Raw genomic sequence first — 15,977 nt, forward strand, 5'->3', positions numbered from 1 at the left:
CACAAGGACCCCCAGGAGCCTCTGCACCATAGCATGCTGCAGCTTTTCGCCTTTTAAATAATAATCCCTCCTACTATTATTTCTGCCAAAGTGGATAACCTCACACTTGCTAACATTATACTCCATCTGCCAGGTCCTCACCCACTCACTTAGCCTATCCAAATCCCTCTACAGACTTTCCACACCCTCCATGCAATTTGCTTTTCCACTCATCTTCGTGTCATCAGCAAATTTTGTCACCCTACACTCATCCCCCTCCGCTAGATCATCTATATAAATGGTAAATAGTTGAGGTCCCAGCACCGATCCCTGCGGCACTCCACTAGTCACCAACCGCCAACCAGAATAGCACCCATTGATACCAACTCTCTGCTTCCTATTAGACAGCCAATCGTCTATCCACGCTAACACCTTACCCCCAACTCCGTGCACCCTAACCTTCTGTAGCAATCTTTTATGAGGCACCTTATCAAACGCCTTTTGGAAATCTAAAACACCATATCCACCGGTTCCCCTCTGTCTACCGCACTAGTCACATCCTCATAGAAATCCAATAAATTTGTCAAACACGTCAAAGCTAAGCACACGCAGAAGTCCTTGGTCCACTCATCCTGGCGCTTAAGAGTAATTTAAAAACATTCAATTCACCTGATGAGTTTACAAGCAAGTGGTTAGAATTCTCTGAATTTCAAGAGAAAGGGCTAAAGCAGCTAAATTTCACAAGAACATCCCATGTCCTGTGAATTCACAACATGGTGGGAGATGCACAAGTACAAGTGAAGCATTGAATACATAATAAATAAAGAGGTAGAGTGAATATAGATATAATAAAGGTAAAGTCACCATAGTCCCACATGACCATATGCTGCTGCTCTCTTTGAGAAAGAGAGCGGACTGGTGGTGATTTAACCTGAGGATCACCATGCTCAGGGGCAGCATGGTGGCACACAGGTTATCACTGCTGCCTCACAGGGCCAGGGACCCAGGTTCAATTGCAGCCTCAGGTTACTGTCTGTGTGGAGTCTGCACATTCTTCCTGGGTCTGCGTTAGTTTCTTCCAAGTGCTCTAGTTTCCTCCAACACATTCAAATTGTGCATTAGGTGGAGTGGCCATGCTAAATTGCCCTTTAGTGTCAAGGGGATTAGCAAAGTAAATATGTCGGTTTACGGGGATAGGGCCTAAGTGGGATTGTTGTTGGTGATGGCTCAACACACCAAATGACCTCCTTCTGCACTGTAAGGATTCTATCATACCTCAGCAAGGGGTAAGGTTGGGAAGGCAGGGCCTTCATAAGTATAATAGGTAATAGATGAGAAACTAGCCCGGCTCTGTTTTTGTTGCTCTGAATAGCCTCCTAGGGTGGCATGATGGCACAATTATTAGTACTGCTGACTCACAACTCCAGGGATCCGTGTTCAGTTCCCAATTTGGATCACTACCTGTGTGGAGTTTGCACATTCTCCCGTGTCTGAGTGGGTTTCTTCCAGGTACTCCAGTTTCCTCCCACAATCCAATCGATGTGATGGTTCGGTGCATTGGCTATGCTAAATTCTCCCTCAGCCAAACAGGCACTGGAGTGTGGTGACTAGAAAATTTTCACAGTAACTTCATTACAGTGTGAATGTGTTATTGTGACACTAATAAACAAATTTAAACCTGCTGTGCTATAGTTTCTGTGTAAGATAAAATGAAATCCAACTCAATGTGGAGGGAAGGGTGGTTCTGTGTTCTGGTCTCTATGGCGACCCTGGGCTCAAGCAGTAATATGATGTGGAAATACCGGCGTTGGACTGGGGTAAACACAGTAAGAAGTTTCACAACATCAGGTTAAAATCCAACAGGTTTATTTGATAGCAAAACCCACTAGCTCTTGGAGTGCTGTCCCTTCATCAGGTGAGTGGGAGTTTGGTTCACAAACCGGGCATGAAAAGACACAAACTCAAATTTACAAAATACTGCTTGGAATGCGAGTCTGTACAGGTAATTAAATCTTAAGGGTACCGACAACGTGAGTGGAGAGAGCATTAAGCACAGCTTTAACTTGTGCTTAATCCTCTCTCCGTCACATTGTCTGTACTTTTAAGATTCAATTACCTGTAAAGACTCGCATTCCAAGCAGTATTCTGTTAACTGAGTTTGTGTCTTTATATGGCCTGTTTGTGAACAGAACTCCCACTCACCTGACGAAGGAGCAGCAAGCGCTCCGAAAGCTAGTGGCTTTTGCTACCAAATAAACCTGTTGGATTTTAAACTGGTGCAGTAACATCCAGTAAACGAAGTTTCTTCATAAAGCATAAAAACCATCATCAGACGTGTTAATTTTCATCGACCACACACACAATTCCCCAGAGGAGAAGCCTGCCTGCCTTTGTCTCTCTCTCTCTCTCTCTCTCTCACTGTCCCGCCGCCAGTTTTCATCCCAACTTCGTTTCCAAGGCAAGTGCCCCGATGCACAATGAGGACGTCACTACCCGGCGGCGCCGAGCTGCGTCCTCAATGATGACGTCAGTCCCGCTCTGGGTGCACGGCGGCTGAGGCAGGGTCGCGCAGTGATGAGCTTGCGACCGGTGACGTGTCGCAGGGCAAGATGGCAGCGGATATCACACTGCTGTTCAGAGCGAGTGTGAAAACGGTCAAAACTCGGAACAAGGCTATCGGCCTGAACGGCGAGCCGGTCAAAGAGGAGATCCTGAGGAAGGGGAGGAGCAGGGCCGAATTCACAGCCCGGGCGCGAGAAGTGGTGAGTGTTAGAGAGAGGCAAATGTAAACACTGGAGGGGGAATAGAAAAGAATTCTGCAAAAAGTAGAAAAAAACCCTTACGTTTCTGTAGCGCCTTTCACGGCCACTGGATGTCCCAAATGTTTTATAGCCAATGAATCACTGTCGGAATGTGGGAAACGCGGTGGCCAATTTGTGCATAGAAAGCTCCCATGAACAGCAATGTGATTAAATTCATGGGCTTCCAGAGGTAGAGCTTGGATGGGCCGAATCACCACCTGCTGCAGTGTAGGGATTCAATGAAAATGGCAACCTTCTATCAAGTAAGTGATCATTTACACCATGGCAGTCTGCTCTGTGTTTAGCATTGCCCTGTCTGTTTGCAGCATTATATTGTCAATGCTGATAGATAGTGGTATGGTAGCATCCTGGACCATGATTCTGTTGGTCAAATCAAGCTCCTTACAGATGAAAGAGAGTCTGTCGTTTTGCTGCTGTTGGTGTTCCTCATCGTGAAATGTTAGTGCGGCACCATTGGTACAGAGCAACTCTGATGAGGTCTTAGTGCACCTTTCTCTTGGATCATAGGCAAGCAAGGCTGGACAGGTTTCCATCGATTCTGGTATATCAGTAGATGCTCTCTGCAGGAGTCCTGAAGGTATATGACAGCAGCAAATAGAGAATATGCCAAATATGAATGTGTCAGTATCAGAACACAATCCTGTTTGACCCCTTTGCAGATCTCAAGAGTTTTGAAGCAGCCGCATCATAACTGACCTTACCTATCATATTGTCATAGATGGGGATATCACATTGAGCAGCTTTGGTGGGCAGCTATTTTTCTCCAACAGCTTCATTAGACCACCTCTGTTCACATGGTCCCTTACCTTAGTGTGATCAATGAAGACAATATATAGTGATCTGTTTTGTTCACTTGATTTTTGTTGCAGCTGCTGGACTGAGAAGATTATGTCGAATAGAGATCTTCAAGTTCTGAAAGCACCCTAGAATTGTGGTAGATGTGCTTAGCCATTTTCTGAAGACTGACAAGGGCAACAAAGGAAAATAGTTTTGCCACGAATGCTCAGCGGGGAGCAGGCAAGCATGTCTTGATAATTGTTGCAGTCACTATGGTTGCCCTCGTTCTTATATAAAGTCACAGGGTGTGATCATATCGGTTGTTCATGCCACGGTCTTGCTGCAGCAAAGTCGGAAAATTTGGCATCTAGCAAATCTCCGTTCACTGCAGCAGAATGGGAAAATCACACCGGCGTGAACAGCCATTAAATTCTGGCCCCAATCTTTGTATTTGCATATCCTGGGGCACTGCCCCTCCCTTCAGCAGACAGAGAAGTTGGTTCTGCAGCAATACCAGTTTCCCATGCTTGATGACCTGAAGCATTATAGAATCAGCACTGGGAGGTTTGCCTGCAGCAAATGAGGCAATAGTTATGAGTATTCTGGCAGAGTTGTAACCAGTAATTAGTGGCACATGCCTAGCAGTCTGTTGGACTTTACTTAGGAGCATTTTAGCTCGTTCAAAGTTTTCTCGTTTGGATCTCTCTTGTAATTCATGAGCAACAAAGCCCCAGGTGACCTACTTTTTCACTGTTGTTAGTTGAGGGATAAATATTGGTTGGAATATCTGGATAACTCTCTTGTTCTTTGTGATAGTGTCATTTTATGTCCCTCTCGTAGGGCACAGAGACCCTCAGTTTGATGTCTAAACCAAAAAAAAGTACCTCTGACAATATAGCACTCCTTCAGTACGGAACTGGAGTGTCAATTGCAACTTTTGGGCTGAAATCCTGGAGCTGCCTCCTGACTTGAAACGTGAGTGCTACTAAAGCTGAGCCACAAATGACACATGAATATGCATTTGCATGTTATCATAAAATCCAAAGATTCTTCACAACCAATGCAGGGCAGTGAGGTGTAGTTGCTCTTGCCGTTGCAGCCACCTAGCACAAAGCAAGGTTCCACAAACAGTACTGACAGAAATGATCAGTTTGGGCACTATAAACAATAAATAATAGTGTGATAGAGACACTATAAGAAAGAAAAAAGTTATGTTTATATAGCGCCTTATCATGTCTGACATCACTTCGCAATCAGTGGTTGCTGTAGTTGATTTATTGTTAAAGTTTAGTCAGTGGTGTTGACAATCGTGCCAGCCGATGTATGCATAGTAAGGTCCAATGAAGTGCAAATGACTGAATAACTGGACAATCTCTTTTGGGTAGTACTGGTTGGGGGAGGAATGTGATATTGAGAGCACCACTGTTGTACCAATAGCACTATGGGATTATTTGTGTTGACTCTTCCCGCTCAAAAAAGACAGTAGGACTAGGGGGCACAGCCTCAAGATAAAGGGGGGGCGGTTCAGAACGGAGTTGAGGAGGAACTTCTTCACTCAAAGGGTGGTGAATCTCTGGAATTCTCTGCCCGTTGAAGTGGTGGAGGCTGCCTCGCTAAATATTTTTAAGAAGCGGGTTGATGGGTTTTTGATAAGAGAGGGGATTAAGGGTTATGGGGAGAGGGCGGGAAAGTGGAACTGAGCCACGACAGATCAGCCATGATCTTATTGAATGGCGGGGCAGGCTCGAAGGGCCAGATGGCCTACTCCTGCTCCTATTTCTTATGTTCTTATGTTCTTATCTGCACAGGCACATGGAGCCTCAGTGCTGTGTTTCGTCCAAATCTACTCTCAGCACTGCAGTTGAATGTTAGACTAATTTAAATGTTCAAGTGGAGTCTGCTTAAACTGGCAGCATTCTGATTCAGATAAGAGTGTTACTGACTGAGCAAAGTTAACAAGAGTTGTGTATATTGATGGGTGTGAGAAGCTGCAATAAAAGTGAGTATCTGAGTTATAAATAGCTCCCCTGTTCCGCTCTTTGCCTGTTAACATTTTGTTTCCCCAGAGAAAGAAATCTGTTCCTCCCTATTCTGATAAAATTTGAATATTCTCAAACAATTAATGGATGAATAACTAAGTGAGAACAGGACTTTGATTTCAATCAACACAGTAACAGATAGGTAAATGATTCACAGAACCGAACTTTGTGGGGATATGACAGTGATTTTTGTAGGTTGTTTGGATCAAAGCCTGTTGTCACACTAGCATGATTTACCTTAAAGTGGTCTTTTAGATTTACCCTTTATCTACAGTTTAATACTTTGTATATTTCCATAAGATTGCCTCTCAGTTATTTTCCTTCAGCCTCAAAGAGACACCTTTATCCCATTTTTCCTTCCAATAATCTCTAACAGTCGACGTCAGTCACATGCTGCACTGCACAGGGGTTTAGTTCTCTTATCATGCCTTTGATCAAAACTGGCAGTAGTTGCGATACAGTTTAGCCAAAGAACCATGATGTGGAGATGTCGGTGTTCGACTGCGATGGGCACAATAAGAAGTCTCTCAACACCAGCTTAAACTTAAACAGATTTATTTGGAATCACAAGCTTTTGGAGTGCTGCTCCTTCATCAAGTGAGTGTCTTTCACAGCAGTGCTCCGAAAGTTTGTGATTCCAACTAAACCTGTTGGACTTTAACCTGGAGTTGTGAGACTTCTTATTGCAGCCAAAGAGCAATATTGTTTAACCATAACTTTATCTGCTTTGTATTTGGTTGCTTTGGCTAAATTATTTAGCTTCGTTAATTGCTGTTCCAAAATAATTGGGCAAGTTTAATTTCAAGGATACAAATCTCTCTTTGAGCTTTGAGCTTTAAGCCATACTTAATAGTTCATGATCGTTATGTTTATGGCCATTTTCCTTCATTGTCAAACAATTCACTCTTTTTGGACAATAAATCACATTTGCTTCTGGTTCAGCCATTTACAAGTTCTTTCTACCTCATTTTGTACTTCCTGGACTGGTTTTACAGATGCAACAAATGAAGGTAAAAAAGAAAAACTTGCATTTATAATGTGCCTCACAACCGCCAAATGTCTCAAAATACTTCACAGCCAATGAAGTAAATTTGAAATGTAATCAAAGTTGTAGCTTGGGGAGGCACAGTAAGAAGTCCCACAACACCAGGTTAAAGTCCGACAGGTATGTTTGGTAGCACAAGCTTTCAGAGTGCTATTCCTTCATCAGATGAGTGAGTGCATCTCCCACTCACCTGATGAAGGAGCAGCGCTACTTCATCTCCATATCGTAGCTTGGGGAATAGAACAGGCAATTTTCACATAACCAACTCCCACAAGTAGCAATATAATAATGACCCCTCTTCCTTTTTGTTCAAAAGTCTCATCAAGTACCCATGTGCTTGACTGTGCCTACCTCATCCTTTGCTGAAGTACCTCCCCTTTCCAGTTTCAAAATCATTCCTTTTAAAATTACAGCTATGATTTGGCCTTAAGTCTGAAGTTGTAGATTTCTTGTTTGTTCCTGTTGACCTACTGCAGACTTCACTGAAATTAGGGGCTTGTGTAACTGAAGCACAGAATTTGTGCTTTAAAAGTTACTGAGTAAATCATTGCACAGATGGAATCATTGACCTATTTGAGATCATTTTAACATAATTATCCCCTAGTAACATTATCTCACAATATTGGAATATTTTACTCCATAGTAAATAGATACAGTGCTGCTTATTTCAACCCATACGGTTGACTTCAGCTCCTCCAAGTACTCTGCAAACTAAAACCATGCTGATGTTTGGGCCAAGGAAGAATTAGTTGACAGATGATACTGTTGAAGCTGAACAAGACTGGTGAAACAAGGAAAAAATTTAAAGCAGAGTTTCAGTTTTTCCAACCCCCACAATGGACTTTATTTTCTTGCAAGCAGCTTATATTTATGTTGCATCTGCTAATCTTTAACAGCGACACCGTGATGGAGTGTGTAACATTCATTTATCATTTGCTATTGTTTGATCTTGCAGCATCAGAGCAAATCCTGATAGCAGAGACTGAGGCCAACAGGCTTGATATGGTGGGAGTGGGAAAGCATCTGGAAGTAAGATTACAAATATTGAGGGAGGGAAGAAGCAGTCATGAGTTGATCAGTGGAGATATTGATAAAGGTGACAGGCCAGACAAGCAAGCAGTTGCCTGTGAGTGCTTCCAATACCCTGATGGCAGGTGGTAAGAGTGGGAATGTTTCCTGTTCAGCCATAATGCAGAAGGCAACAACAAACCATTATAGTATTTGCTAGATGCAGTCATGGACTGATCTAATGGAAATGCATGATCACTAACATCCTCTTAGGGCATTGTAGTTGAAGGAGGAGGAATTTGTGAGAAAGCATTTTTTTCAACAGCTGATGATGAGAACAGAGAGATTTAGGGCAGGCTGAATAACATGGAAGAGAAGAGATAAAACAACCTTGTCAGCAATGTGACTCTGCGTCCTGAAAATATGATGGGAAGATTGGAGGGTTGGCTATGTGTGGGTGCGTTGTTGTGCAGGCTGAAACTGAAGGAAGCAAAGAGGGCAAGGGGATAGAGATTAGTTTAGGAAGTTGGAATTGACAGACTTAGCTTCAATTAGGATCAGGCAGTAGAAACTTTTTCCTAACTTTGGGTTTTAAAAAGTGGCGTGGGGTTGCGTGCGATGAGAGCTATCTTTACCATTTTCAGTTGCTGCGTTCCCCAAGAGTTGGGAATCCTGGACCCTATCAAACATGAAAAACAGGTTAAATCAAAGGCCGCTAGCCTCATTAAAATATTTAAATTGCCAACCACCACCCTGGGGAAAAACCTGACTGCTCGCTCCATAGGTCACCTCTGTTAAGCCTGGAAGCTGGCCAGCAGCCAGCGCTCCGAAAGCTAGTGGCTTTCACTACCAAATAAATCTGTTGGACTTTAATCAGATGTTGTGAGACTTCTTACTGTGTTAGCCTGCAAGCTGGCAGATTAGGTCAGATTTGAGATTTTTAAACTTTTAAGAACTGATCTGACCGCCAGTCATTTATTTTTGGGGGTTAAAATTCACTCCAGTTGTTCTCCTCAAGTTTACTTGGAGGAAATTGAGAATCATCCAGGACAGACGGACTGACCACACTGTGGGACAGGGGTTTGTGCCGAGAGTGGTGTTGATGAAATAGAGTTGAGAGTGTACATCTGTAATCTGATGTCGTTAAAAATAGCACGTAGATGAGAAATAAGAGGAAGCCGATAAAAGATTGTTGAAAGCCTTCAAAGACAGTGAGTGAGGCAGCTAGCAGGGCAAACAGAAATATTTGCAGGAGATCCTCTAATTATAACTGGATAGGTGAGAGTGTAAAAGGAGAGGGCAATTGGGAAACGTAGTGGATGGATTACTCCATCTACTACTCCGTCCAACTGGACAAAAGAGGAAAGGCATTGGATGAAGATGGCCTTGCTCAACTTTGGCTGCAGTGAAGTTGAGAGGGAGGAGGAAGGATAATGTGCACCTGTCACAGAGAATGTAGTTTAGTGTTTTGATTCAGAACATTTTAGTGCTGTGGCTGGAGTAGAAACCAAACTGCAGAGTTCAAACGTGGAGTTGCAGGAAACATGGGCATGGCGTTTGGAAATGACAACATGTTCCAAGACCTTGGTGAGGAATTGGAGGTTGGAGATGGGCCAGTGGCCATGACAGACAAATTGAAGGTACTTCTGACGAAGGGTCATCCTAACCTGAAACGTTGGCTCTATTTTGTCCCCGCAGATGCTGTCAGACCTGCTGAGATTTTTCGGCATTTTCTGTTTTTTGTTTCAGATTCCAGCATCAGCAGTATTTTGCTTTTATCTTAGTACTTTTATAGGAGGTGGGAGTATAATGGCAGAATTGTAAGGAAGAGAAACAATGCCTGTGGTGAAGGAACTGTTTCCAGTTTCAGCATCATGTGACAGTAATGCATTTTTGTAAACAAATGCACTTATTACTCCAAACTTTTCACTTTGCTGGAGAAACATTGTACTAATAAGTGTGCGCAAACCCAATTGGCAGGATTTGGTTGGCTGAATTTTAGGAGTCCTTCAGGCTTTGTACAGTGGTAGGAAAGTGATGTTTGGTGATTTATGTTGTGTTTTCAGATTGAGAAGCCAAGTTGAACTGATTGCTCCTGTATCATGTTTGACTTATTGCAGTGTTAATGTAAACCTACTTGTGACACAAATTTTAAAAAATACAATATATTACTGTTGCTACTGCTGGAAATAGTACTAAATTAGTACTACAAACAAATTCTAATCTATTTCAATCAGGTTGCTGCTTGTTCCTACAAAATAATAGAAGTCACTTTTTACTTGTCCTTGTGATTGACTTGTGATATGGCCAGCACAGTGGTTAGCACTGCTGTCTCACAGCGCCAGAGACCCGAATTTGATTCCCAGCCTTGGGTCACTGACTGTGTGGAGTTTACACATTCTCTCAGTGTCTGCGTGGGTTTCCTCCGGGTGCTCCAGTTTCCTTCCACAGTCCGAAGATGTGTGGGTTAGATGGATTAGCCATGCTAATTGTTCCTTAGCGTCAGGGGTCGAGCTAGGATAAATGCATGAGACAATGGGGTTGGGGCCTGGGTGGGATTGTGGTCGGTGCAGGCTTGATGGGCCGAATAGCCTCGTTCTGCGCGAGGGTTCTGTGACTTCTTCGGGCATGTTAAACGTTATTTTGCTTTTTGTTTCTTATACAAAACATTAGGCTTCATTTCTGACTGATTGCTTCTGCAACACAATTAACTGCCTGTATATCTTGCTTTTGCTATCAGCAAAATACTTAGTTTAAACCCACGGTGAATCTGATTTGTTTCTCTTTGAATTTAAAAGCCGGCTGTGTGAACTTTACATACGCTAAACCAGATGCTGTTCACGACTCCTCCCATCACTTGCTGCTAAAGATTGAGTAGGTTAATATGTTGGTAATTGGCCAAATCAGTTTCGTCCTGCTTTTTATAACCCTACCTTTTATATAATGTGCTTTTAGTGGAAGAGCAGTTCTTTCCCTGCTTGCTGCATTGTAAATTTTGTATTATTCAAAGATAGGAAAGTACCATTCACTTGCATGATTTAGAAGCTGAGCTCCCTCTTGTGTGGAATCTGTAACGATAAAAGATTTACTGTGACCACAACCTTGTTCCTAAGCCATATAGGATAAATGCAACTTTTATTCAGCTGGGCTCTTCCTTTCAGTATAATTTAAATTTTGATAAGGGAAAGATCACTTATGTGCTGACAGTTGCATAGTTAGGTAATCTCAACCAAAATGAAAGTGAGTGAAACCACCATTGGATTCATCATCCCAGACTAGGGAAGTGCTCAAGATGCCTGCTTCTGAAGTTGTTCATTTACCCATAATGTTTGTGTCTGTATTCCTGGATTGTGGGATTAGTCAGGATTGAGAACGGCACTAATGCTCTCCAGAGATAAATTATCTTGAAACACCCATGCTTTGGATCAGGCATGAAATGATGTCAGTTGTTTGAGGTCCAAAAGGCTGCTAGCCTTGTGGGCTGCATGTCAGTATGAATCACTTGCCATCGGGAAAGGCGGAGTCAGAGATTTTGGGCAGAAGAAAGAAAAGATTGTCATTGCAGCGCTGTGAATGGATTTTATTTTTATATAAATATTTTTGTTGCAAACTAAGTTACTAAATTATTTAACATTTTTTTTTTCTCCAACTCTAGAAAATCAAGACCCATATAGCAGTATAGTTTCCATGGTGCAAATCTTCTTGTTCCCCATTTTTTGTGAGCAGGCTATAGAATCATCACAACTTCAATTCTGCCCTTTGCAGTTATTAGGCAAGGATCAGGAGCACTGGCTTCTATTTAGAAGCTTTTTTTTGCATCCTTCTCTCTGTTCTTCCCCTTTCAGCTTAGAGATACAGATTTTAGTTTATTTATTAGTGTCACAAGTACCCTTGCAATTAAGTTACTGTGAAAATCCCTTAGTTGCCATACTCTGGCGCCTGTTCAGATACAGTGAGGAAGAATTTAGCATGGTCAACACATCTAACCAGCACGTCTTTTGGACCAAGGAGCAAACTGGTGCACCTGGAAGAAACCCATGCAGACATGAGGAGAGCATGTAGACTCCACACAGATGGTGACCCAAAACCTTGGCACATTTAAAGTAGTAGTGCTTGCCACTGTGCCGCCCCAGAGACCTAGGGCTAGATTCCCAGAGTTGGGGCCTTTAAAAATGGTGGGCTAAAGTCCTGCCCCCATTTTTGACATGTCCAATTTTTGCAATCAGGAGAAAGGGGGCAGAACATGAATCACACAGAAGGAAACCCAAATTTTGCAGATCCATTTGAACTTAGACTCCAGTTTGGCTGTTGCAAGGACTTTAACCTGCTGAGCAGTTGTTATAATTTGATGGAATAGATATAAAGGGGCAAATTTTACCACCCTGACCACCACGGGAATTAGAACGGTCAAGGGATGGCATATGGAAAGGTTTATTGACCTCGGGTGGGATTTTCTGGTTTCGGATGCAAGCAAGATCAGAAAACCTCACCCAGGCACTTTTGAAAGGTGGATAAAGCCTGTAAGTAAAAACAGATTGCAGGCATCCCTGGAAGTAAGAAATATCCTTTACTGAAATAGTTTGAGTAACAGGCCATCTGGTGTGGGTTAAATTAAGTAGCATCTGATTGTGCAGTTTCAAGAGAGTTGTTTGTCTCTATTTCCCAAAGGGTTATCATTATCTTATGAATGTCCGGCTTAGTTTCAGAAGCTCAAATTATCTCCACAGGGACTTCTGGGATCACAATGTGATTGACAAATTAAAGAGGTTATTGAAAGATCAGCTGACTTTGTGTGGTCTAATTAGAAGTTTGTTTTTATAAGAGATTTACCACTTGAGATTTAAAAGCTTTGAATGAGTTCTGTGACTAGGGAATTGTTCTTTCAAATGTGCAGAGTGAGCACTATATTAAATTATTAGAAGTTTATTTTGTTTCATCTTCACATTGTTCCTGAGGTCTGGATGAATAGCTATGGCGTTGGCATGAGGGAGTATGTGACACCATGTGGGTGGTTGAGGGTATGAAGTTGGCATGGGGCTAAGAGGGGCCATGGAAGGTGGGTAGGAGACATGAGTTAGCATGCCCAAGCTGAGATCAACTAAATTAGAATGGGCTTGAGATTTTCCTAGTCGATGCCCAGATTTAACATTTCACATTAAATTTGCCAATGGGATGTTTAAACTTTACAGACTGCTTCAGCAGATCTGAAATGACTTTAGGAAGCTTGTTTTCTGGCTTGGTTTCTTGCGAATCAGCTCTTTGATTGTGTGAGGTTTGCCATAATTATTGTAAGGATTGCTGTTTCACTGCCAAAACGGATGCTGCTTCACCACACACAATCCAGATACATTTGTTACAGCGTGCTGTATATTCTGGAAGCAACCCAAAATATTTTCACCAAGGTGTACGACATTTACCATCAAAAATTCCCACTGTGATCCCTGGATGCTGCCTACCAATTTGTGGTGGCAGTGGCTATTAAGATAGCCGGAGGAGTATGAATCCAATTAATTTTCATGCCTCTTGATCCCTTGTATCCACTTGCTGTACGGAACTGAGCTGTATGTTTTCAGAATTGCACATCAGGTTTTAATCTTTTATATAGCGTTTCCATCTTTGTATTTATTCAATAACGAATGAAAAGATGCCTGTTTAGCCGCAGTTTATTTGTTGTACCACTAATTGCTCTGGTGACGATGGAAAAGTGTCCAAAGTGTGTATAACCCAGTGCGGGCACACTCTGCAGCTTATTTCCTTTAAAACTTGTTTGTTTTTTTGGTTGTGGGAGGCAACTGTATTTGCTCAGCAACAGCCATATATATGTATAACAGCAGTAAATAAGTATTGTCTAACCTGTAATTTAATCAGCTCTATATTTTAATCAGTTAGTTCAGGTGGAAAATTACTCCTGAAATTTAACTAATCGCTCTCTTTCAGATGTTGTGCATTTCCTCTATTTATTTTTCTATGTTTAGTTTTTGCCCTATTACTGGTAAAACTGCCCTTTGAGTAATATGTGACAATACCTGAAATGAAAGAAAGTAAAGTCAAACTATTACCATGGTGGCTTGTATTTATATAGCGGCTTTAGCATGGCAAAAAATATCCTAAGGTGGCTTACTGGATGCAACCTTCACCCCACTGTGACTTTTCTGCTCAAATTGTCTTGGTTTAAATATTGAGAAGTTCATTGTCTCAAAAAGATGTCAGTGCGTTTTTGGTTTAACTGAACACTGGGGTCTGACAGGAACAGAAGCACAGAAAAGCATTACAGTCTTAGCTCGTGTATGCATAACCTGCAAAATGTCAATGTGGATGCCTGAGGTAAGTGGGGTAGCTGCAGGAGGAGGGGACGACTGAAATACTAGGCATCTGTCAGCAGAAAGGCTTCTGTGGGAGAAAAATATTGGATCAGACAGACAACGGACTGTAAATTAGAAAACTTTTATGTATTATTTCCAATTTTTCCTGTATGCATAAATTGTGATTCTTCAGTTTATAAAGATAAGGACACAAGGAACAAAATGCTGCTGGAATAGTTTGGAAAGAATTAAGGAATTTATTTGGTGTCATTTGTGACATTTTTGTTTGTGAATTGTATCTTTCTTTTAAAAAGAAAATTTGTTTTGCTGTTATTTGTTTTTCATTGTCACTTTCGCTGCTTTTGATTAATTCTTGTTAAGACTGAAGATTTACCTGCCTGGCAGTATTTGAGCCACTCATTACCTTTTGCCCTTCAGATATGAGAGATATTGGAACAAGAGGGTTGACATTCGTTAGCTGTAACATTTTTTAATTTTGTCAATGTTGGAATTTATTACCTTAAGAAAAATCACAGCCTAGAGTACACTGATGAGAAAATATTACAATGGGAATTTTGGGAGATATATTCTGTTTAAATTCATATCCTTTATTCAAGTTTTATTCTGTTGTGTTGTAATGTGTACGCCACAGATTACATGTACTGTATTTTCTATTCAGATATAGTGATCTTACAGTGAAATTGCACAGATGATTTTAGTTTGGGGCTATTTTTTGTTCAGGAACAGTGCTTGCTGTTGAGGGAATCAATTTGCCAATTTGAGACAATATAGCAGCAAGGCTGGCCGATCAGAAACAGTTTAATTCCTCATCAGTTTGTGAGAAGGAAACCAAGAGATTCATGCTGTAACATTTTGTGTCCGAATGCTTATTCGCCTGTTAAATTTTAATATTAAGAGAGAATGGACTGGACGTTAAAATAAGCTAGTAATTAGATTTAAAAGTTGTGCAAACCTAAATTTTTCTTGTACTGTTTGCAGTAATTTTGCAACCACAGTGATGCTGAAATTTGCTCATCAGTGTAAATTTGGTGATTTCAAACCTAAGTTTTATCCCAATATTTTCTGCTAATGTGAAGTTGTATGAATTGGATCTCTTGTTGGTTTTGCTGTTTGCAGATATGTAGCAAAAATTTTTCGTTGTGCATATTTCCAAGTAGAACTTCTTCAATAATGTGAATGCAATAATGTATCGCTGCTGAAATAATAAAGGGAAATAACTGTTTACTGTTTCAGTACATGAATTTTCTAACAGTCCTCTAATCATTGTAAAAAATACAAATCTTTCAGAAATTCAAAAATTATTAGTTCATTATTAATGAGTCACAAATGCTAATTTTCCAATGTTAAAGTTTTAAGATTATTTCAGAGGGACTTTTTATCATTGATTAATGAAATTCCTTCCATAGATGTGGCTTGGAGTTTCCTAAAATCGTGTAGGAAGCGACAACACGGGGTGGCACAGTGGTTAGCACTGCTGCCTCGCAGCGCTGGGACCCAGGTTTGATCCCCAGCTTGGGTCACTGCCTGCATGGAGTTTGCACGTTCTCCCCATGTCTGCGTGGGTTTCTTCCAGGAGCTCTGGTTTCCAGTCTGAAAGACGCGCTGGTAAGATGCATTGGCCATGCTAAATTCTCCCTCAGTGTAACAAACAGGCACTGGAGTGTGGCAACTAGGAGAATTTCACAATGACTTCATTGCAGTGTTAATGTAAGCATTATTTGTGAGTAATAAATAAACTTTAACTTCAGCTAAATAACACTATATGGTGTGTGAGAAACACTTTTACTTAAGATGCCCTCTGAGGCATTTATCCCACAGCTGAAGTAATCCTGTAGCCTGCATACACCAGAATCTGTTTTGTGTGTGAGTTTGTATCCTTTTCATCTCTCTGTTGCAGCTAAAAATTGAATCTGAGACACACTGTGTTGAATCAATCAGGTAGACAGTTAGGCAAACAACTTATGATAATGATGTTAAGTGGAAA

The 15,977-nt window shown here is 41.4% G+C and overlaps 1 protein-coding gene across 1 annotated transcript in view; it reads left to right on the plus strand.

Moving 5' to 3' along the window:
• The first annotated feature begins 2,533 nt into the window (after positions 1-2,533).
• Positions 2,534-15,977, plus strand: part of stx18 (syntaxin 18) — a 147,017-nt gene continuing 133,573 nt past the window's right edge. The window contains exon 1 of the mRNA XM_080194928.1: positions 2,534-2,741. Within this exon, the coding sequence (XP_080051054.1) occupies positions 2,589-2,741 (153 nt within the window). The 5' untranslated portion in view covers positions 2,534-2,588. The remainder of the gene's footprint in view (positions 2,742-15,977) is intronic.

Source organism: Carcharhinus amblyrhynchos, chromosome 1, assembly GCF_965287045.1.
Source record: "Carcharhinus amblyrhynchos chromosome 1, sCarAmb.v2.hapA, whole genome shotgun sequence".
Lineage (NCBI taxonomy): Eukaryota > Metazoa > Chordata > Chondrichthyes > Carcharhiniformes > Carcharhinidae > Carcharhinus > Carcharhinus amblyrhynchos.